General features: G+C 52.7%; 1 protein-coding gene across 4 annotated transcripts in view; it reads left to right on the top strand.

Annotated features, from left to right (window-relative positions):
• The window catches only part of WIPI2 (WD repeat domain, phosphoinositide interacting 2), a 31,725-nt gene extending 10,168 nt beyond the window's left edge, over positions 1-21,557 (top strand). For 3 of the 4 annotated variants that reach the window (XM_007129307.4, XM_028484010.2, XM_007129306.4), the window contains 10 exons: positions 9,496-9,665; positions 11,299-11,395; positions 11,789-11,886; positions 12,306-12,398; positions 15,035-15,105; positions 17,132-17,239; positions 18,053-18,217; positions 19,052-19,159; positions 19,978-20,108; positions 20,935-21,557. In XM_007129307.4, the coding sequence (XP_007129369.1) occupies positions 9,496-9,665; positions 11,299-11,395; positions 11,789-11,886; positions 12,306-12,398; positions 15,035-15,105; positions 17,132-17,239; positions 18,053-18,217; positions 19,052-19,159; positions 19,978-20,108; positions 20,935-21,044 (1,151 nt within the window). In that variant the 3' untranslated portion in view covers positions 21,045-21,557. Of the gene's footprint in view, positions 1-2,300; positions 2,329-9,495; positions 9,666-11,298; positions 11,396-11,788; positions 11,887-12,305; positions 12,399-15,034; positions 15,106-17,131; positions 17,240-18,052; positions 18,218-19,051; positions 19,160-19,977; positions 20,109-20,934 lie in introns of those variants that run through there. The other variant, XM_055082390.1, reaches the window with a different exon arrangement.
• Positions 21,558-22,414: the final 857 nt, after the last annotated feature.

Raw genomic sequence — 22,414 nt, forward strand, 5'->3', positions numbered from 1 at the left:
GCTTAGATAGGGTGTCAGAATACCAAAACCTGGTCTTGACACCGTCTCAGTTTGACTCAGTTCAGGGACTAATTTGTTTCCTTGGAGTTTATCAGGTGGGTTTTTTGGTGCCTCATTTTTCAGAAGTTTTTGATGGAACAAAATGTGATGCCTTGATAGCATCATGAAAGAGTGGGTGTTTACTGACCAGCGCGTTGAGGTGGTGTATAGATTTCTTTGTTGTTCTTAGTGAGCTTCGGCCCTAAAAATAGGTGGGAATGGACAGAGAGCTCTTCCAGGGTTAGCACGTGACACTGAAGCTGCGAAATTCTTTTGCCCCTAGAGCATCATTAAGTAGATAGAAGAGCGGCCCTTAGGAAACAGGTTAGCTGCTGAGTTAAGATCACCTTCGGGTACTCTCCCACGTGTAGATCCCAGCAGAGGAGTACCTAACCCTCCACGCCCAGCCCGGCGCGGTCGGCTCGCCCCTCGTGGCTCCTGACTGTGCCTTGTAACGTCAGGTCTTGGCCGTCGGCCGCTGCTGCTGGTACAGAAAGAATGAGCCAGAGCTGCTCTTGGGAGAAGCAAGGTTGACAGCTATTTGTTCTGTTTCGTTTACTTAAACAAAAACCCTTTGCCCAGCAGCATTGGAAGATTTTTGTTTTTCAACTCTCTGTATTACAGTTTCAAACTTAAGGAAAGTAGCAGGAACTCCCATGTGTGCTTTGCCCTCTGTGTGTGCCCTGTTTGTTTTATCATTCTCTTTGCCTCTCTCTGTGTCCTTTTAAATTTATTTGAAGGTATGTAAAGTGCAAATATGTGGTCTCTCTTCCCTGAAACATTACTGAAACGAAATCCTACCCTGTTAGGCGATACAAATAAAGGTTGTAGTTTTATTACTTGTAAAATATCACAGAAGTTCAGAAGGAGAAGTTGGCCTTTTCAGAGTCTACATCGTGTGTCACCTTTACATTTTATACTTCTGAGCTAGGAAATCATACCTCACAAAGCATTAGTTCTGAAACTCAGCATAAGCAGGCTGGCCGACCAGGTTCTGATTCGGCAGACAGACCTTGCACTGGCTGGAACATTCAACCCAGTGAGATTTACACTAATGGATCTTCCGGGGAAGAAATCTAGTAGCCTCTCTTGAGCCTGTTGATGGAAGATGGGGTGGGCTGTACACGTGCGTCTCTTCAGAGCCCCGGGCATCCGCAGACACGCCTGGTTGGGGAGTGTGCTGTGTTAGTTCATGGCTTTGTCCCTCCCCTCTTCCCACCATGGGAAATTTTATCATCGCCGGCTCTGAACAGCACCAGCGGAAGCAAAACAACATTCTTTCTTTTTTCTTTTTTTTTTCTTTTATTTTTGTCTGTGTTGGGTCTTCGTTGCTGCGTGCGGGCTTTCTCTAGTTGCAGCGAGCGGGGGCTACTCTTCGTGGTTGGTGCGTGGGCTTCTCATTGCGGTGGCTTCTCTTGTTGCACAGCACGGGCTCTAGGCACGTGGGCTTCAGTAGTTGTGGCAAGCGGGCTCAGTAGTTGTGGCTCGCTGGCTCTAGAGTGCAGGCGCAGTAGTTGTGGCGCACGGGCTTGCTTACTCTGCGGCACGTGGGATCTTCCCAGACCAGGGCTGGAACCCGTGTGCCCTGCATTGGCAGGCGGATTCTTAACCACCGCGCCACCAGGGAAGTCCCAACAACATTCTTTCCTAAATGAGGTCGTTTCTTAAATTAAATTTTGGATAGGCACTCGCTAGGAAGAAAGTGCGGCAGAAACTGTGGCCGAGGCCACATCGAAGGGCCGTGGAAGCAGAGGCCTTAGGCACTGGAGGCCACTGGGGTTTGCGCTCAGGCTTCCTCCGTGGTCGCCCTGCGTGCCGACCGCCCTGCCTCTTTTCATTTGGGCACCCTGCTCCTCAGTTATCAGCCTGATTCCTGTGCGCTGGTATTTCATGGGAGGGCTGAGCTGTGCGTGCCTCAGTTTAGTGGAAAGTGACCGCTCTGGGTCTGTGGGTTCTGTGGATGCTTGTTTTTAAAAGTTCTCTTGGGAGTGAGGTGTAACATAACAACGTTAAAGAGCTGGAAACAATGCCGCAGAACATAACAAACCTAAACCACTAGCAATGTGTAAAAATAGGTTGCTTTATGAAGGTGTATTCCTGAAAAGATCTAAGCACATTGCTTCCTAGGGCTTAAAGGGTCTCTGAGGTGAATCCTGTTAGTGGTTTTTTACTTAAGTAGTGACACAAATGTGGTAACTCTGGGGTGACCGGCAGTTCATCTGCCTTTTGCAGGCAGCCTCAGCCGTTTTCTGGTTCCTGTCTCCTTTGGACGTCTGATGGAAGTTGCAGGTATTTCCCAGAGAAACCCCAATATTTAGTGTATGATTTCGGCAGTTTGACAGACCCCTGGAAGCCTGTGTGTGCTCCCGGGTCCAGGGCCGCGTGATCTAGGAGGGGATCACGGTGAAGGGCCCTCTGTCACTCACAAGCTCATAGGAGCACAGCTTGATGTTTCAGGGCCCTGCTGCCCTGTCCTTCATACATCAGATCTCAATATATTGGCCAGAATTCAAATTTATTCAGTTGTCTGCCTGTGTGGGTTATTTTTTTTTAATAGCTTTTTTGAGATGCAATTTGGACGCCATAAAAATCACCGGTTTAAAGTGTACAATTCAGTGGGTTCCAGTGTATTTACTGAGTTGTGCAGCCTACCTTAAGCTAATTTTAAAACATTTGTATCACTCCCCAAAGAGCCCCTCAGTCCATTAGCAGGGCGACTGCATCCCACCCCCACCCCCTCAGCCCTTGGCCACCACTAACCTCCTTTCTCCCGCTGTCCATTCGCTGCTCTGGACGTTTCAGATAAATGGAATCACGGGTGACTGGCTTCCCTCACTTGGAATGTTCTCGGGGTTCACCCGTGTTGGAGCATGGATGAGCACTTCCTTCCTTTTTGTTGCTCATTGGTATTACAGGGTGTGGACATTCCATGTTTTGTCAGTGGACCCTTGGGTTGTTTCCCCTCCTTGGCTGTTGTAAATAGTGCTGCTGTGCATGTTTGTGTTATCGTGTGGACGTGTGTTTTCATTTCTCTTTGAGTAGATAGATACTGTAGGAGTGGAATTGCTGGTAGCCATTTGCTTTTTTTGTCTCTTACAGACTTAAAGCAAATTGGCCAGTTGGTGTGGGTTGCTAATATTTCTTCTGGGTTGTTTGCTCTTTAACCTTGCTTATGGTCTCTTTGCCATTCTGACGTCTTGACTTTCTGTATATTCAGATGTATCCATCTCTTCTCGTAAGGCTTCTGAGTACTAGGAAGGCTCTTCCTGTTCTGGGGGATGCATGAATAGTCTCTCATGTCGTCTTCCGGTTCTTTGGGTTTGTGTTTTACGTTAAATACTTGTCTACTTGCAGTTCTGATGTAAGAAATTTTCCACTTTACTCATGAGCTGGAAAAGACATTTTTCCTATGTCTTGATATATTTAGAGGGGCTTACTGAAGTATTTAGGGGTGAAATGTCAAGATGATGAGCCTCTCTTTGAAACTTCAGCAAAGAAAAAGATAGGTGAAGCTAAATGGTAGAAGGATAACATTGGTGACATCCAGGTGATGCAGGTCTATGGAGGTTCATTATAATGCTCTCTTTTATGAACGTTTGCAGCTAAAAACAGCTTTGCTGCCTCCACACCACACTTCCCCTGTTGTTAAAATTCTAAAAGGAGTCTCTTCTGCTTGTTTTCGTTAAAGTTAAAAAAAAGAAATTTCAAACTTAGCGTTGGATGGCAACACCCTAAACCCATTTTCTTTACTTTCTCTACACCTGGTTTAAGCAAATGTATGATACATCCCTTTTCTTTTTCCACCACTTTATTAATGGAAATTTTCAAACACACAGAAAAGTTGAAAGTATTTTACAGCCAGTACCCATGTACCCAGCATTTAGAATCTGTTGTTAGCACTTTACCATACTTACCCATCTCTCCGTCCATCCGTCCATCCATCCATCCATCCTGTTTTTTGTGTCTGCATTTCTGAGTACCTTGCAGACATCAGTACACGTTCCCTGAAATACCGTACCGTGAATATCAGTTACTAGCGCTGTTTTCATTTTTTCCTTTTGAGGTAATATTTACATACAGTGGAATGCACAGATCTTAAGTCAACATTCTGTGTTCTGACAAATGCACAGACATCTGTGTAACCTGAACTCCTATCAAGGTTTACCATCACTCCAGAAAGTTCCCTCATACCCCTTCCCCCATCACTCCCAGCTCCCTTCCACCTGCCAGGAGGCAAGCAGTTAGTTTCGCCTGTTCTGCATCATATAAATGCAGCATATGCCCTCTTAGTAAGGTTTCTGTTGCTCAGAGGCATGTTTTTGAGGTTTGTCCGTATTATTGCGTCTCCGTTGTCCAGTATATGAATATACTCCTGACTGTATAGTCATTCTCCTATTGAGGGGCGTCTGGGCTTTTTCCAGTTTTTAGCTATTACTTATTTATTACGAATAAAGCTGCTGTGAACATTCTTGTAGAAATCTTTTTGTGGACACATGTTTTCATTCGTCTTAGGTAAATAGGAGCGGCGCCTGTGTTTCGTTTTACAGGAAACTCTCAGGTCCTCCTAGTGGCTGTCCGTTGTGCATTTCCACCAGTGCTGTATGACAGTCTGGTGGCTCTGCGTTCTCACCAGCGTTTGGCGATATCGGGCTTTTTCATTTTGGGCGTTCTGATGTGTGTCTAATAATATCTCATTGTGGTTTTAGTTTAAATTCCCCCGATGGCTAATGATGTTGGACACATCGATGTCCTTGTTGGCCCTCTGTGTATCTTTTGTGAAATATCTGTTCAGGTCTTTCGTCCCTTTTAAAATTTGATTGTTTTGTCTTTTTACTGTCGAGTTGTCAGAGTTCTTTAGATATTCTGGATACCAGACCTTTGTCACATACGTTTTGTAAATATTTTTTCCCAGTCTGTGGCTTGACTTGTCTTTTGAGCAAATACTTTGAATTTTGATGAAGTCTGATTTTTTTTTTTTTTTTTTTTTTTTTTTTTTGCGGTAGACGGGCCTCTCACCGCTGTGGCCTCTCCCGTTGCGGAGCACAGGCTCCGGACGCACAGGCGCAGCGGCCATGGCTCACGGGCCCAGCCGCTTCGCGGCACGTGGGATCCTCTCGGACCGGGGCGCGAACCCGCGTCCCCCGCATCGGCAGGCGGACTCGCAACCACTGCGCCACCAGGGAAGCCCATGATTTATTTTTTTCATTTATGATTTTTGCCTTTTCTGTCCTTTCTAAGAAACCTTTGCCTACTGTCAAGTCATGAAGATCTTTTCCTATGTTTTCTTTGAAAGCTTTATAGTTTCAGCTTTTATGTTTAGCTCAGTGGTTCCTTCTCAGATTAATTCTGGTGTGTGGTATGAGCTATGAGTCACCTTAAGCTTCTCCTTAGGAATTCCTGCTCCACCATTTGTCAAAAAGATTTTTCTTCCCTCACTGAATTGCTTTGGTGCCTAAAAACAGTCCTATAAGTGTGTGTCCGTTCCTGCTCTTTATTCTCTTCTTTTGGTCTGTTTATTAGCCTTTATGTCGGAAACATACAGTCTTGTTTCCTGTCACTTTGTTTGTATACTGAGGTTTGAAGTCACATGATGTGTAAGCCCTTCAACTTTGTTCTTTTTCAAGATAGCCTGGTATTCTAGATCCTTTGCCTTTCTGACTTTAAAATCAGCTTGTCAGGGCTTCCCTGGTGGCGCAGTGGTTGAGAGTCCGCCTGCCGATGCAGGGGACGCGGGTTCGTGCCCCGGTCCGGGTGGGTCCCACGTGCCGCGGAGCGGCTGGGCCCGTGAGCCATGGCCGCTGAGCCTGCGCATCCGGAGCCTGTGCTCCGCGACTGGAGAGGCCACAACGGTGAGAGGCCCGCATACCGCAAAGAAAAAAAAAAAATCAGCTTGTCAAGTGTCTACAAAAGAAGTCTGCTGGGATTGTAATTGGGGTTGCATTGGACCTAGATGTCAGTTGGGTGAGAATTGGTATCTTAACATATAATGTTGAGTATTCCAGTCTGTGAACGTGGTATATCTCTCCATTTATGAAGATCTTCTTTAATTTCTCTTAGTAATATTCTGTGGGTTTTGGTATGGAGGTCTTACATCTTTTGTTAAATTTTGTCCTGATGTTTTGGTTTTTGAGAGTGTTGTAAAAGGAATTTCTTCGTTTTACTTCCCAGTTGTTTGCTAAGAGTGTGTAAAAATATGGTTGATTCTTGTATTCTAACCTTGTATCCCGTGACTTTGCTAAATTCATTCATTACTTTTAATAGTCGCTTAGTAGAGTCCATGAGCTTGCAGAGTAGTAGTTTGCTGTCTTCCTTTCTGGTCCTTGTGCCTTTGATGTCTTCTTCTTGGCTGTGGCCATCTGTCAGCTTCCAGTCCAGAGTGAGGAGAGGAGCAGCCCTGCCCTGTTTCCAGTCTTAAAAGGAAAAGAGTTCAATATTAAGTCCACCGTGAAGTGTGGTGCTAGCTGTGACATTTTTCACAGAAGTCCTTTATTGATTGAAGAAGTTTCTTCTGATCCTTAGGTTTCTGAGTTTTTACTGTGAATAGGCAGTGAATTTTCTCATGCTTCTTCTGCATCTCTGGCATTGATACGATTTTCCTCTGACTGGTTGAATTTTAATTGATTACCGCAGCCTCAGCGGGAGACTGACAGTGCCTGCTGATGATCCGACATTTTTCTAATTACTGTTTGCTTACCCTGTGAGGTGATTGTTCATACTGTCCTCCCTCATTAAACCTCCCACCTCTGTGCCCCTCAGAGCTGATAACCACTGGCATGACTCAAGGAGAAACGGATGCTTTAAGCGTGGAACTCCCTGGTATTTCCTCCCTCAGATGACCGCCCCCCTCACCCCGATCTGTGCCATCTTCTCATCTCCCTCCTTTCAAATGGGGAAAAGGGGGGTACCTGTCTATTGAAACCAGTCCTGCTGGGTCTCACGCCTTCCAGTTTCTCAGACGTCATCCTGTCTCTGCTGCATTGTCTGTCTCTCCATCAGCGCTTCTAGTTGCTCATTTATCTCAAGACAGTCACTTCGGCCATAGCGTCCCACACGTGACCATCCATCCCTTCCCCCATCTCTGCATCCCCTCGTTACACAGCTCCTCCTGGCAGTTGCTGGAGTTCTTTGTCCGCTTCCTCACGCACCTCCCTTTCACATTTTCTTCTGCCTCCCCATCAGAATCTGTCGGGTCTCCGGATGGCGTCCGTGTTACCAGATTCAGTGTGCCAGCCAGCGTGAGACCCGATAGGGGGCAGTGTGCCCAGGCAAACAGACTCCTGTCCTTGGAAACTGGGCCTGGGCGGGGGTGGGAGGGTCACCACTGCTGAGCTGGCCTCCGGGTTCCCAGGGATGACAGGACAGCGCTGTGTGAGAAGTGCAGGGTGCGATCCATCAGGGCCGTGTGCCTCCAAACCGTCGTCACATCTTGAGGAGAGAGTGAGGTGACTCGGAGCTGGGAGCCTGAAGGGTGAGACGCCGGGCAGGATGGGCCTGAGCCTCGTGGGAGCAAGCGTGGCTGTGGAGACGGCCCTCCCTGCCTCTCCCAGCCCACGGGCCCGGCCCCTCCCAGCCCACGGGCCCGGCCCCTCCCAGCCACCCGGCCCCTCCCAGCCCACGGGCCCGGCCCCTCCCAGCCCACGGGCCCGGCCCCTCCCAGCCCACGGGTCCTGCTCAGGTTACGTTACGTCTCCCCGTCGGCTTCCTGTGGGAAAGGGGCTGATGGGAGAAGGTGAGGATCTGGGCCCGAGGGAGGTTATCTTTACTGCACACCGTTGCCGTTCTGGGTGGCTGTTGGTCTCTCCCGAGTCTGGTCGGCCTGATGTTGGAACACTGCCTGTGCAGGTGCTGGAGTCGAGTCAGCCGATGAAAACGGGCCGAGGCCGCGTCCCCCTGTGCTGGAGGTCACGCATGATTGTGCCCTTCAGTCCAGAGTCAGATCCTGGCAGGGGTTGGCAGCTCCCCTGAGATGCTGCCGGGCAGACAAGCTTCAGGCTTGTGTGGTTCTTTTTGAAGGAAGGTTAGTTTGTAGCTGCGGGCGAGAGAAGTGATTCTCGTTTGTGTAAAAGCAGCTGTGATTAAACCACTGTAAAGAGCTTGGAATCATGCCCTTCATTTCACTGCCTAGCCCAGTCTCTGTAATAGCGATGTCTTAATTTTTTTCCACGAGTCTGAGTTGCGTCACTTCGGATGTGACTCGTGGCTGACACCCAGTAGTTGGGCCCCGTGCTGAGCACGTTGGGCTGTCAAAGCCGTATTGAGGCGACTGATACCACGCGTTTTCCTAGAGCAGTTGGTGTCTTTCTCCGGGGGCCTTTAGAGCTCACTTGCGCACTGTAGTAGGTTGGTTTTGAAACTCACCTACGTGTGTTTTTAAGTTACACCGTTAGGGTCAGCGGCAGCTGAGTGGACGGAGCCCTTTCGAGTAGCCTCGCACTTGGTGTGGTGTGTGGATTTTCTCACGAGCGCTCCTGTTCACGGTGGAGCTGCTCTCGAGGCTCCGGCTAGTCAGGCCTCCCAGGTCCCCTGGGCTGTGATCCATCTGGGTGTCTCTGTTCTCTGTGCTCCGCTCAGCTCCAGACAGAGTGCGGCCTCAGATCATTGTTAGGTGGTGAATGGGTCTGTGCTTAACCCCGGCTCAGCGGTGCTTCCCATAGCTCAGGTCGAGACGGGCTGCCCGTGAAAATCATCTAGATTCTTGGCTCTGGACTCTTCCTGCATTCCAGAATTCTCTTTGCTCCTCCATCTGAACTTACCCCAGGCAATTACCAGTGAAACCAAGGGGGGAGTAAGGAGGGAGTGCGGGTATGGGGGCCTCCCAGGGAGATGGGGGTGAAGTAACAGCCGCGCAGGGTCCACTGTGTCTGTTCTTGTCTGTGTGGGCTGCTGTGCATACAGTTCATAACCCACTGTCCTCTGAGCGGGGGCGGGGAGCAGGGAGCGAAGGGGATCGAGGGCCGACTGCGTGCTGGAGTCCGTAAGTCCCTCCTCACGCCGGGGTGGCCGTGAGCCCCTTTGCAGGCAGGAAGGCAAGCCCTCCAGAGATGCAGTCATTCAGGGAACGCTTGGGGGCCCGCCATGTGTCAGGTACAGTTTAAGTGCCGGGGTTACGCGCGCGAAAATGAGGCCTCTGTCGGGGCGGGGCTCACATTCCAGTGAGTTTGGGTAGCAGCCAGGGAGCAGATGAAGGCGGTTATGGGTGGACCCCCCCCGGGGGGGCAGTGACAGGGTGCCACGTGTGGAATGGGGGGGTGCCTCTGAGGAGTGGGTCCTCCTTGCGGAGTGCAGGGCGACCTGCCGGCGGCTTGTCCAGGCCTCATAAGCAGCGAACTTGACCCACTCTGTTGGCCCCAGAGCTCGCAGTGGGGAGCCCGCCCGTAGACACGTGTTTGCACACACGAGCGCGTTGTGCCTGTTGACAGGGGTACACACAGATGTGGGGTTTTTTCCTCCTTTCAGCTGACACTGAAGATGTGTGCATCGTGGAAAGATTGTTCTCAAGCAGCTTAGTGGCCATCGTTAGCCTCAAGGCCCCCAGGAAGCTGAAGGTTTGCCACTTTAAGAAGGGGACTGAGATCTGCAACTACAGCTACTCCAACACCATCCTGGCTGTGAAGCTGAACAGGCAGGTGGGCCGCGCTCTCACCGCACTCAGCTGCCGGGGGCTCCGGCCTGTGTCTCCGAGTTCTCGGTGGCGCCCCTCGGACACAGCCGACCGTCCCCAGGCGGCGCTTCTGGTCCCCCGGCCATGCTTCTGTTCACCTGACCCCCCACCTGGACTCAACTCTGTTTTCTCGTCTCCACGATTTTGCTCAGATAGCCCCATTCCTGACGATTCCCTGGCCTCTGCCGACTGCTTTACTCACCCCTCAAGACATGAACCTTCTTTTGCTTTTTATAAATGTTACTTTTTAAAAAAATCTGTGAGCATCTTTATCTTTTTTTTTTTTTTTTTTGCCACCCCTCGTGGCTTGCAGGATCTTAGTTCCCCTGACCAGGGACTGAACCCCGGGCCCTGGCACTTGAAAGCACTGTGTCCTAACCACTGGACGGCCAGGGAATTCCCTATCCCTTTAACTGTTAATTTAACTTTTAAGATGAAGGATTTATTACTTTTTTGTGTCTCTCCCAAAACCCACAAGAATGTCTGGCCCGGAGTGTAGACCTGGCGGCTGGCACTTGAGTTTATTCCATGAGATGGTCACATGGCTTTGGCTTACGCACAGAATACAGCCTTATCCTTAAGGGCTGTCACCACGTTCTGTCAGCAACCAGTTCTGTGCAGGGAATGCTCGTTACGTGGCCTCGGGTGGCCCGTGCGTGACTAAAGCGGACACCCCTGACGTGGTTGAAACTGGGTCTGTTGACAGAAAGGTTGGTTAAAATGGTAAATTAGAAAGTGTAACACGCTGAACTTTTTTTGTACTTGTAACATACAAGTGACCATTCACGTACCAGCTCATGCAGAGCCGAGGGTGGCCAGTTGTCTCTGTCGCATAAATCATCCCCTTGGTGCATCAGCTACGCATCCATCTTCCCTAAAATGGAGCGAGAACTTCGACACCTGCAAAGTAGTCTGGGTGCAGAATTGTACACTTTTTTAAAAGCCCCAGTTTTTGTTTTTGTTTTTTTTTTTGTGGTACGCGGGCCTCCCTCTGCTGTGGCCTCTCCCGTCGCGGAGCACAGGCTCCGGACGCACGGGCTCAGCGGCCACGGCCCACGGGCCCAGCCGCTGCGCGGCAAGTGGGATCTTCCCACGGGCCCAGCCGCTCCGCGGCACGTGGGATCCTCCCAGACCGGGGCGCGAACCCGGTTCCCCTGCATCGGCAGGCGGACGCGCAACCACTGCGCCACCAGGGAAGCCCAAAAGCCCCAGTTTTTTACTTTCATCCTGCCGTGCCTCATTCAGCATCGGTTTTTGAAACCTTCACCAAACCCGTCCCAGGCTCTAGACCTGGTTTTCGTGAAGGGAGGGCCGAGAGCGCGACAAAAGCAAACCATGTTTTTCTTAGCTGGAGACCAGTTTCTATAAGGTCGAATCAAATCGTACAGTTAGAAGTCCCTGGCAGAGCCGGCGGAAGCGGCTGTGGGTACAGACGCCACCCTGGGCGAGCGGGGACTGTTCCACGAGCACCCAGTGCGAGGGTTCCGGAAGGGATACAGCGTCTTAGTGCAGGAGTCCGCTAACTGGAGGTCGGGAGCGAGCGTCCTACTGGCTCTGCCTTACGTTTGGTTTTCCGTGTTTTGTTGTGTCTTTTCCAGAGGCTGATCGTGTGCCTGGAGGAGTCTCTGTATATACACAACATCCGGGACATGAAGGTGCTGCATACCATCCGGGAGACGCCCCCAAACCCCGCAGGTGAGTGCGTGGGGACCGGACAGGTCTGCCTTTCTGCGGGCCGTCAGGGAGAGAGATTTTCTTCTCCTTTTCGGGTGCACAGATTTTAAAAGCGTGGCTCTGAAAGCAAGCTACCGCTCTTCTGACGCTGGTCTTGTGACCACATAAATAGATGGTTCGCACGGCCTCCAATTTTGAGGTTTCTAACCAGTTCCGGTCAGAGGGCTTTAGTCAGTTTTTACAATCCTGCTGTCGCCTACGGTGGCGGGTTGGGGTGCGTGGGACTTAAAACCCAGCGATACGACGACCAAGGTCGCATCAGAGGCCCCGTTGATTTCCGTGTCCTTGCTGAGTGCCGAGTTCTGGCGACGCTGGGAGGATCTGACCGCGCTTGACCCCGTGTGTTGCTCGCAGGCCTGTGCGCGCTGTCCGTCAGCAGCGACAACTGTTACCTGGCGTATCCGGGCAGCGCGACCATCGGGGAGGCGCAGGTCTTTGACACCATCAACCTGGTGAGGTTCTTGGGTCCTTGGAGAGCCCTGTACGACACCCCTTCTTCCCAAAAGGGGGGCCGAGGAGCCTCCGCCCTCCCCGCTTCCTGGGCATGGTTTCCGCTGCCGCCCTCTCCGTCGCCGAGCAGGTCCGCGTCATCCTGCCTCCGGACGTGTCCCTGTCCCCGCGGTGCTGCACGCCCAGCGGCACCAGTGCTGGAAGCAGTGGAGAAAACCGTAAAACTCCGTGGAGACGTTGCCTTGCTTATTTTTAAAAGGCTTTGAGCAGCATTTCGTTTTGAGCTGCACTTCCTTGGACCCCTCACCCCTGGTTAATCGGGGGGATTTGGCGTCTGTGTTAACCGTGCTGGTGTTCTAGTCACAGCCAGTGGGCAGCCCAGGGCACGGCGGTCATGGTGTCACTTTACCCTTCCTTCCAGAGAGCTGCAAACATGATCCCGGCTCATGACAGCCCTTTAGCCGCACTGGCCTTCGACACCAGCGGAACCAAGCTCGCCACTGCTTCCGAGAAGGTAAGGCTGCCGCAGCCCTGTGGAAAACTAGGTCACCTCTGTTCACACAGTTAGTTTGCTAACCAGCAGAGCAGTTTTCTACCAGCTAGCTCCCGGCCAGGCACAGTCCACGGCCTGGAGGGCGGGTGCCGGGAGAGACGGGGCGGGGCTCCACGGCCGCTCGCCGCAGTGGAGCACGTGTCGCGGTGTCATGGCTGTACGTGTTCAGCTGTCGTTTATTTAGCCATCCTTCTGGGGTGGTTTAGTGTTTCTAGTATTTCAGCTGTATTGATATATATTTGTAGTAGTCATTTGAATATAGGTAGCGTATGTAAGTCTTACACATACACTTTTCATGGTCATCTCTAAACATTAACATGAGTTTCCAGTGAGGAGGATTTGGGGGTAAGGGGATGTGGCCCTTTTTAAGCTCCCTGCACGGAGGACAAAATGGCTTGGGCATCCCTTCCGTTTGCCTGCTTCTCGTGGCCCCGTGACCCTGGTGGGCCCTTGTCCTCTGCCAGCTCAGCTGCCGTGTCTTCTCCCTTCTCTGCCGCTCGATGTTCCCCTGGCTCGTTCCTCTCTTCTCAGTGCCCACTGCCTAGTTTACCTTGATGCTTTCTCACTGAAAACCTAAAGGAGCCCCCTCCTAAGTCACCTCTTCCCGGGAACTAGCCGCCCAAATGAGGTACATAAACGTCGGCTCACTTCTCTACCTTTCCCGTGTGGGTCTGGACCCTCACACCCACCTTCTGTGATAACGATGCTACTGTTTATGGGTCACTCACTAGACCCTTGATGTTCATGTACCTCGTTGACCCCCTCGGTATGGTAAACCTTTCCCTACTTCACACCGAGGGCTCAGAGAGGTTACGTCGTCAGTCCAGGGTCACCCAGCTGGGCAGCGACAAAGGAACTGGACTCCAAGCCTGACTGTTCTAAACACTGTGCTCGGTGATCACAGCATCACCTTGTCCTTTTCTTCTCCCCTGGGAGGATCACGACAGCCACGAAACTCTGTTATCCCTTGATTAATCAGTCTTCATCTTTATGACCTTTTATTAGGTATTAAGAGGCCCTAAAGCACTTAATGGGATTTCAAGGCTAGTAAAAATAGAACATTTTTTTTCTGGACTTTAAAGAGCAAAGGCTTAATTTCACAAACTTCAGTTTGTGACCTTAGACCACCAGTGGCCTTCTCAGCACTGCCGTGTACTAGGTGCTGGGGCCTCGCCGAGGTGTGTGGCTTAATCCCGTTTTCGAGGAACTGTAGTCAAGCTGTGACCCACAGCTCTTAATTAGTTTTACACAGTAGGTATGCCATTAAGACTATATCTAAATCTAAAAGTTTAGGCTGCAAGGGACAAAACCTTTGCCATGGTTATTTTTGGATAACCCAAATTACAAACTTGGCGTCCTTCTGTCCAGGGAATCATTGTCTTCATTAATATTTTCCAGAAGGGACCCATTTTATCTCCAGCTTGATTTCTAATGGCTGTGTAGTGTCCTGTTATATGAATTTACCACGATTTATTTAACAATTCCTGGTGCTGTACATTTGGGTTGTTTATAGGTTGGGGTTTTTGTTTTTGTTTTCCTGTTTATAAACATGTCAGATAATCTCAATGGTTCTTAAATTTAACAGCTTGAACCTTCTAAAATTTGTACAGTATGAGGTTAAATGTCTAATAACTCTCCGACCCCATAGATTCAAGATGCTGCCTGTTTTAAGGTGTTTCCATTCTGCTCTGTCAGACTGTGTCTCTTTGTGTTAGTCTGTTCCTGTAGCTTGTAGTTTTCTTTTAACATTTAGATGTTGAAAATACCACTCATTTTCACGTACTTGGCTGTTCTGTCTCATCAACTCTCCCAGATGCCCAGGTCCTGCCCTGCATCCGCACATGCCCTGGGAATTTGGGGGGAGGGGTGGGGAGATCCGCATGTTGACAGCATTTCATGCCCCTGCCCGATGGGATGTGCTGCAGCTCCCCCTTTAGTCGGATTTTCTTTTGTCCTGGTTGTAGACCTTTTCTCGGTGTAGGTCTTCCCTTTTGTAAGTTTGGCTTCATCCCTTTTTAGGCAATTAAGTAACATTTCCAGGTATTCAGTTGCTCTTCAGCCCTTGATCAGTGGCTCCGCTTAAAGTGGGAGGAAGGGGCGTCAGGGGGGCCTCCAAGTAATGCTTAAGGGTGTTTTCGGTTTTTTTGTTTTGGGGGGGTTTTTTTTTGGCCACACCGCGCAGCTTGTGGGATCTTAGTTCCCTGACCAGGGATCGAACTCAGGTCCACGGCAGTGAAAGCGCCGAGTCTTAACTGCTGGACTGCCAGGGAATTCCCAGGGTGGATTTTTCATAGTTTAAACCTCAGATGGCTTAGGGAAAATAGAACTATTGTATTCCAGCTTTGACTTCAAGGCCCTTAGTGTTTAGAAGAAGTAGTGAGTTAAAGTGGGTTGACGTCATATTATCGTGTGAACAGTGGAACAGGGCGTGTTCTGGTGAGTGCCTGTCAAGTGTGAAGGGGGTCCGGGGGCCCCCGAGGCCACCCAGCCCAGGGCAGCTGTCATCACTCCGTCCACTAAGGTCTGATGTGCAGGAAATACAAACCTGATTCTACCCAGCTAAAATTCCTTTTTCTTTCCTTCTTTCACTATCACAGGGGACCGTGATTAGGGTATTTTCCATTCCAGAAGGACAAAAACTCTTCGAGTTCCGGAGAGGGGTGAAGAGGTAAAGTACATAAATCTCCGAAATTGATTCTGGAGCTTCAGTTCAGATTTCAGTTTTATACTGTCTGTGACCAACAATGGAAACACAAACACTGGGGGTCCCAGTTCAATGACCAGCACCTTCAGCCCAACTGAGTGGTCAGGTGGGGTTTGGAAGTCTTGTCGTGGGAGGTTAGAGAGACATTTTTATCAGAGCAAACTAGGTTTTGTTTGTCCGTGATTCCCCCGAACACAGAGCCACAGAGCGGTGGCCGGATGGCCCGGGGTTGTGGAAGGATGAGCTCGCCCAGGCGGGCGGGGCGAGTGCAGCCGGGGGCTCCTGACCTGGTCAGCAGCTCCTCCCCCTCAGGCTCTGCTCTGAAACCTGTAACCAGCGCCCCCGGCTCCCCAGCACTCCAGCAGATAGCTTTGGCCCTTAAGAGTAGTTTCCTTCTTTCTGAAGAAACGCCAAGCCACAGTCACCGTGCGGCGCTCCGTCTGCTTCCCCATCTGCAGTACCTGTCTCCTCGGACCAGGGACCACCCTTCTCCGGGGGCCTCGCGCCCTCTCCTCCGGGTCCCTCCCACCGGTGATGCTTGGCCTTCAGTGCCACACGCTGCAGCCCTCGCCGTTCACTGCTCATTTCTCCCTCCTGTCTCTGCGTCTCTGCCCTGGATCCTCTCCCACCCCGCTCTGTGCAGCCCACACTCTCCTCAGCCTAGACGTCTGTCTGTGTGCCACCGGTGACCCTCCTGTGTTGCCCAGGCCGTCTGCCGAGGTTTCCCGCGTTTCTCCTGCCCGCTGGGTGCTGGCCGTTCCAGCCACCGGCCAGGATGTGGCCCCGACCGCTCACCATCCCGAGCACACCTTGTGCTAGTGAACATCCCGGCCTTTGACCCGGTGCCCCGGCCAGAGGGGCTCGGGCTGGCTGGCGCAGCAGGCAGGCAGCAGGGCCGGCCTCTCCCCCACCCGGCCTCGCCCTCGCCTCGGGCCCTGCTCGTGTTCCCTGGGCTCCATCCTCCAGACTTGAGCCCCGTCTGTCGCTCTTTGAAGATGGCAGTATCATGGGAGCACAGCCCTGTTTGGAGCCTCTCAGGGTCGTCTTCTTGCCCCCTGGGATTGGCTCCAGACCCCAAAAGGCCTTGGGTTTCAAGGCCTCCCAGCATCCTTCCTTTCCAGCTGCGGTTTGTTTCCCTTCCCCGTCGCTCCCAGCTCCTTAGGAGAGGAACCTCTGTCTCCATGGAGGTCATGGCTGTGACCTGCCGACTCCTTAACCTCTGAGTCTGTTGAGTGTCCCTGGGGAGGCCTTTCCCGACCTCCGGCGGAAATAGCATTTCCCTCCGAGCTCCTGTAGCACCTTCCACTTAACTTCCTAGTCCCCTGCTTGCAGTGAACTTAGTTCCTTCTCACACCTCCCTCCAGGCTCCACTGAGGCAAAAATCATATCCTGAGCTTGAGCACAACGCTGGGTGCATTGTGAGCTCCCGTAAATAGGTATTGAATTGAATAAAGCCCCTTAACCATTGACGGGGCTGAATACGTCTTGTATTCCTAGGGTTACGAGGAAATGTAGGTTTGTTCGGTGGCTTTCGGATTTTAACAGTGATGTTTAAGATAAACCGTACTGTCTTAGTTTATCGAAAGTTCGCTTTTAAACATTATCAGCGTTGCCAGTTTACCCTCTTCCGTGTTCAGAATTGCTATAATCTCAATTGTTGGGTTCTTTTACTAAGCTTGGTGCTAGAAAGCCAGCGTCACTCAGCTGAAAATGGTTTAGTGGCCCCTTAGGTACGTGGAATCTCAGAGTTAACCACGTAGGGTCTATTAAAGGGTGACTCGTACGTGGTGTCACCTTTCAGACATTCTCCTTCCTTGAACACCTGTCTTGAGGGGGTGACTAGAAAGGAATGAGGACGATACCAGTAGCCCCACACGCGCCTGTCACGGGGCCCTTCCGTCGCTGTGACTTTCGTGAAGTCCCCGGGGGCCCTGCTGGTTGCCCTCTGTGCCCAGAAAAGAGCGTGACTCGGGCCCCCCCCTCGCCCCAGGTGTGTGAGCATCTGCTCCCTGGCCTTCAGCACGGACGGCGTGTTCCTGTCCACCTCCAGCAACACGGAGACTGTACACATCTTCAAGCTCGAGACTGTGAAAGAAAAGTGAGTTGCAGCGGTGCATTTGCTCCGGAAACGCGGAGCGGTTTGTGCGCCGGCGGGGCGGACACGTGAGCGCTGTCCTGCTGGCTCCGGATTGAGCAGCGCCACGTCCGGGCTCAGCAGCGGGGCAGGTGGAGCGCGGGGTGCGCGGTGAGCGGACCGGCGGACCGTGAGGCCCCGAGGGCGCTCCCCTCAGCGCCTCTTCCCCAGCCCTTCTCGGGGGGCTGCCCTGGGAGGGGTGCCTGCCCCCTGCTGCACAGAGGCCGTTTCCGTTCGTGAAGCGGTTGGCTTAAGTTATGTATTGCCACGGTGGGCGTGCGCGGCAAAGGGCGTGGTGCCTACCTTTTCGCTTACACTTGATGAGCGTCCACTGGGATCCGTGCCGTTTGTAGTATGTCTCACCCTGAGGAACGTTTAGGATGACTTACAAGCATACGTACCAGACGAATAACAGCAAAGATGGCTACAAGAAAGTAGCAGTTGGGGTTTGTGCCGCTGAGGTTTTTGCAGACTTCCTGTTAGAAAGATTGCGGCGGGCGGTGGGGGGGTGGGGGGGGCGTGGATTCTGGATTTGGCCCTCGTGTCCTCACATAGGCTACAGAGCAGGGAGTTAATCGTTTGCCATCATCTAAGGTGGCCACTGGGGAGGGGCGTCAGGGTCCTGAGAGGTCATCTCTTCCTGTGCCCCCTTTTCCCTGAAGTCTTGGAAATTTCTCTTGAGTTTGGGGGCTGATCCGTGCCTCGGTGAGAGTGGGACGTGGTCGTTCTCAGTGAAGGGCCCAGCCTCGTATGTCTGACAGCGTTTCCTCCTCCCAGGCCTCAGGAGGAGCCCACCACCTGGACCGGCTACTTCGGGAAGGTGCTCATGGCGTCCACCAGCTACTTGCCCTCCCAAGTGACAGAAATGTTCAACCAGGGCAGAGCCTTTGCCACAGTCCGCCTGCCTTTCTGTGGCCACAAGAACATCTGCGCGCTGGCCACGTGAGTAGAGTGGGCGCCGCCTCTGGGCCCGCCCCCATCCCCCGCGCATCCAGCTGGGAGCCAGGTCGCGGGGCACCGGGGACTGGCGGTGTGGCGCTGGGGTAACCTGCAAACTTAGACCTTGGGTTTAGGCAAAGAGTCCCAGGAGCGGGGGGAATCGTAAGGCGGGCCTGTGCTGTTCGTGGACCCCGGTGCTGTCTCTGCGGTGTCTGATCCTCACATCTTCCTCTTTCTCTTCTTGTTGAGAATGTTTAGAAAAACATCATTAGGTCAAGACCACGCGAGAGTGCCAGTATTTAACCCTTGGGTCCTCCAACGCCAGCAGCCTCACGAGGTTCAAGGCCCCCGTGTAGCCGAGTCAGCTGCAGGACACACAAGGCCTCTCTGAGCCTCACTGTGATAGTCCAAGTACAGCCACGCGAGAAAAGATTGTCTTGAAAATTCAGTGAGAGCACATCTGCACGATTCCGTGGATCTTAGAAACATTCTTCTACATCCTTTTTATCCACTTAGCATCGTTGAAAAGTTGATGAAAATAGCTACCATTAGTAATCACAGAAACCACGAAACTGATTTTGTTTCCACCTGTTCTCTTGTGGGCCTCAGTGTTTATTCACACCAAGTTCCCCTTGGCCTTGGTGTTAACGGCCTCAGGTAGCACAGCAGAAGCGATCCTTATTCTCTTACACACGGACAGTATGTCGAGTTCATGAAACTAAATCTGCTCGTTTTGGGCAGGGGGGTTCTTCCCTGGCCAGGCTAAAAGCTGCTAGTTTAACAAGAACTTTGTGAAAGTTTCAGTCTTAGAATTCGGTTGCTTTTTATTCTCACTAGAATCCAGAAGATTCCCCGATTGCTGGTGGGAGCCTCGGACGGGTACTTATACATGTACAATCTGGACCCCCAGGAGGGAGGCGAGTGCACCTTGATGAAACAGCACAAGTGAGTCGGCTACACCCCGGCCACACCTCCTCCAAGTGGTCAGGCTGCTGCTGGGCACCTGTTGGGGGTTTGCTCATTTCCCCAGAAGCCGGGGGTGCAAAGGGACGTGTCCCAGTGCAGCCGCCTGTGCCGTGTGGGAGCTTTGCTCTGCCAAACAGAATTCCACGTGGGTGCGGACCCCGCTCTCCACGCCTCTGCCCGTTTCCGGCTCAGTAGCTGGGCAGAGACAGGAGCGGCCGGCGCGCACTGCTCTCCCTAGGGGTGGAGGGGCCTCTGGGCCCCCTTCCCTGGAACCGGATCCGCTAAGGACGCAGCTCAGCATTGCGCACGAAAGGGATGGCCCCAGGGTGCTGTCCACAGCGCAGGGCACGTTCTCTGAGAGCCGGCTGTCTTCCTGAGAGGCAGCTTTTCTCTTTGAAAAGAGGAATTAATATCAGTCAGGTGGAAGGTAGTGCAGTTGGATTTTCTGTTTTTGCTTTTTTTCTTAAACAGCGATACCGTGATACTCTTGCGGTCAGGGTGAGCGTGGGGGTGATTTTGTTTTTTCCATGGTGTATTCTGTTTACGTTCAGTCTTTAAAAATGCGATGAGATGGCCTTCCTAGGTACAACTTCTTTCATCAGACTCGGCGTGTAGAAATCCCTGGGAACAGACTCGCGGGATCACTCCGCGGTCAGCGCAGCGTGACGAGCGCACGCGTGTCCCTCCCGTGAGGGGCCTTTGCCTTGTGGCTGCAGGTCCGTCCCAGCTGGCCCACGGGGTGTGTTGTCCTTGTGCCCCTGACTGTCCCTGCTGTCATCTTCTCTCTCCCCTTCCAGGTTGGACGGCAGCATGGAGACGACCAACGAGATCCTAGACTCCACGTCCCACGACTGCCCCTTGGTGACGCAGACGTACAGCACGGCTGTGGCCAAGGGTCCTCACGTGCCTTCGTCCCCAACGGCACTGGGTAAGGGCTGCGGACGGGCCTGGAAGGCAGATCAGGCCAGGCCCGTGGGTCTCGTGCTTCGTGCTCTCACTCTCACCAGGGCTGCCCGCCTGCCTCTTGCCGCGGGGACAGGGCAGGGGCGGGGGCAGGGCCGCTGAGACAGGCCAGCTGCTGGAAAGTGCGGTTGTCAAGGCCTCTCGAGGCTGAGTTCGTTTTCTTCATCGTTGAAGAAGCAGCAGTCCTCGTGGTTTTGGGTGCACGTGGATTGTTCCCTGCTTGCCGCCCCTCAGCTGAAGAGCTGCCCTAAACCCTCCGTCTTTACCCTCCCGGCTGTGGAGTCATTCAGCAAGCAGGCCCTGCCGGGCGGCGGGCAGGAGGGAATGGGGAGGCCCTCGGGCAGACACGCACGGCGGAGACCGGGGGCGCCCTGTGCGCCGTCCCCCCCTAGACTCAGCGGGACCTCACCCGGGTGATGCTGTAGTTGCTCGCGCTGCGATGCCCTTGCTCACCGTGGCACTCTAGAGATGAAGGCCTCGTACCGTTAGAGGAGGCTGAGTGTCCCTGTCCCTGTCCTCGGCGTCCCCCCGCTCACCAAGGGTGGCTTGCAGCCTGTCCCCCAGGGCCCTGTTAGCATGCCCGCTCCTTTCTGACCTTCGTGGGCCTTGGAAAGTCAGCGACTTCCTCTTCAGGTGCCTGAGGCTGCAGAGAGCTTGCTGGTCAGGGGAGAGGCGAGAATTCCAAGGCTTGTGGGCTCTGGGCTCCCTGCCGGCCCAGGTCCCGCCTCGGGAGTGGCCTCGGGGTCTTCCCGCCCTGGCCCGGCCTGAGGCGCCCGCTCTCTCCTCCGCAGCCTACGCCGACGAGCTGGGCGCGGTGGGCGGCGCGGGCCTGGAGGACGAGGCGGGCGCCCTGCGGCTGGAGGACAGCGAGCACCCCCCCAGGATTCTCCGGACAGACTGACCGTGACCCGTGGGCTCTCCAGGCCCCGGGCCGAGCGCACCGGCTGGCAGAGGGCCGTGCGGCATGCTGTGAGCTCTGACCGGAGGTTGGGGAGAGGGTGGCGGAGACTTCAAAAGGAAAACGAAGATGGTAGCTGTAGTCTCGTCCCACACTGTCGAGAAATACATTGGTTTCACTTCAGTGGCTCTCCGTCCTGCTTATGAATTTCAGCTTTTTGTTGGTTTTCTCATTTTGCCAAAATTAACTGTCTGGTGAAGCCCTTGAAACCGCCTTGCTTTGCATGTATTAATGTGCCGATCCAGCCTGGGAGAGCTAGAGCCACTTCCTGACAACCTGCGGGCGTTTGTGTTTTCGGTCTGTACAGGACAAGGAGCGGCCCGAGAAGGCAGCAGCGAGCGGAGCGGGTCAGGCGGGGCCAGGTGGCGACCTGGAGGGCGCGTCCTCTCTCCCTAGAGCCCCTCCGGGACCATTTTCCCCGTTTTATTTTGTTAATTAAATTTTTTCCAAATTGGATTTTTCTGGGGTTTCTTCTGCGGTGGATTTTTGTTTCTGGTCTTGTTTTCCATGTGGGTGTTAGAAGAGAGAGGTTCTTCCCGACACTGAAAGCCTTTTTCTCCGATAGCATGTGAGCCTGAAAGACCGCCGAGGACCCAGCAGAGTGAGGGAAGGCCGTGTAGGTAAATCATCTGGTCTTTGCTGTGATCTTCCTCTTGAGCAACTGTGTGTGTGTGTTTGTGTTCATTGTTTTAAGGAACGTCTGTAGTTGCTTCTTTGCCCATAAAGCACAGAATTCAGATGTGACAGGCACCTGAATTGTGCTCTTAGCTTGAGCTCCACTGTCGGGGGGGGGGGGGTCCTTCTTAACCTGTGTCAGGAGGAGGAGAGAGGAAGCTGGCTGGAGACACCTTGCTTACAGGGTGACCTGGGCCTGTCTGTTTTCCTCTTCAAAATTGTTCAGCAAAAGTGATGAGAGATTGTGGTCACAAGCTCAGTGTTTGCCTGGCTTCCCTTCTCACTCATAGAATTTAAGCAACCTCAAATACCTCGAACTCTGCATTCCAAACCAAGACACGTAGCAGTTAAAGTTTTGAGGGATTTTAAGCGGAGTTGGCGGCATGAAAGTTGGTTCTGGCTTCTTGGGGACGGTGACGGTTAAGGATGGGAGCGGAAAAGCGACAGTGTCTGCCTTCCCTCTTCTTTGAACAGAGGAAGGGTCTGCGGTGTCTGTTCCGGGTTGTGTGTGTACTGGGTTGTGGCGGCCGAGTGGCTTGTGACGGGGAAGCAGTTGTCAAACTGACTGCCCCCTTCCAGTGCCCAGCTCCAAGGTCAGTCCCCGAGCCTCAGGCTGCTTGTCCAGTGGTTGGCCCGGT

Source organism: Physeter macrocephalus, unplaced genomic scaffold (genome assembly GCF_002837175.3).
Source record: "Physeter macrocephalus isolate SW-GA unplaced genomic scaffold, ASM283717v5 random_98, whole genome shotgun sequence".
Taxonomy (NCBI): Eukaryota; Metazoa; Chordata; class Mammalia; order Artiodactyla; family Physeteridae; genus Physeter; species Physeter macrocephalus.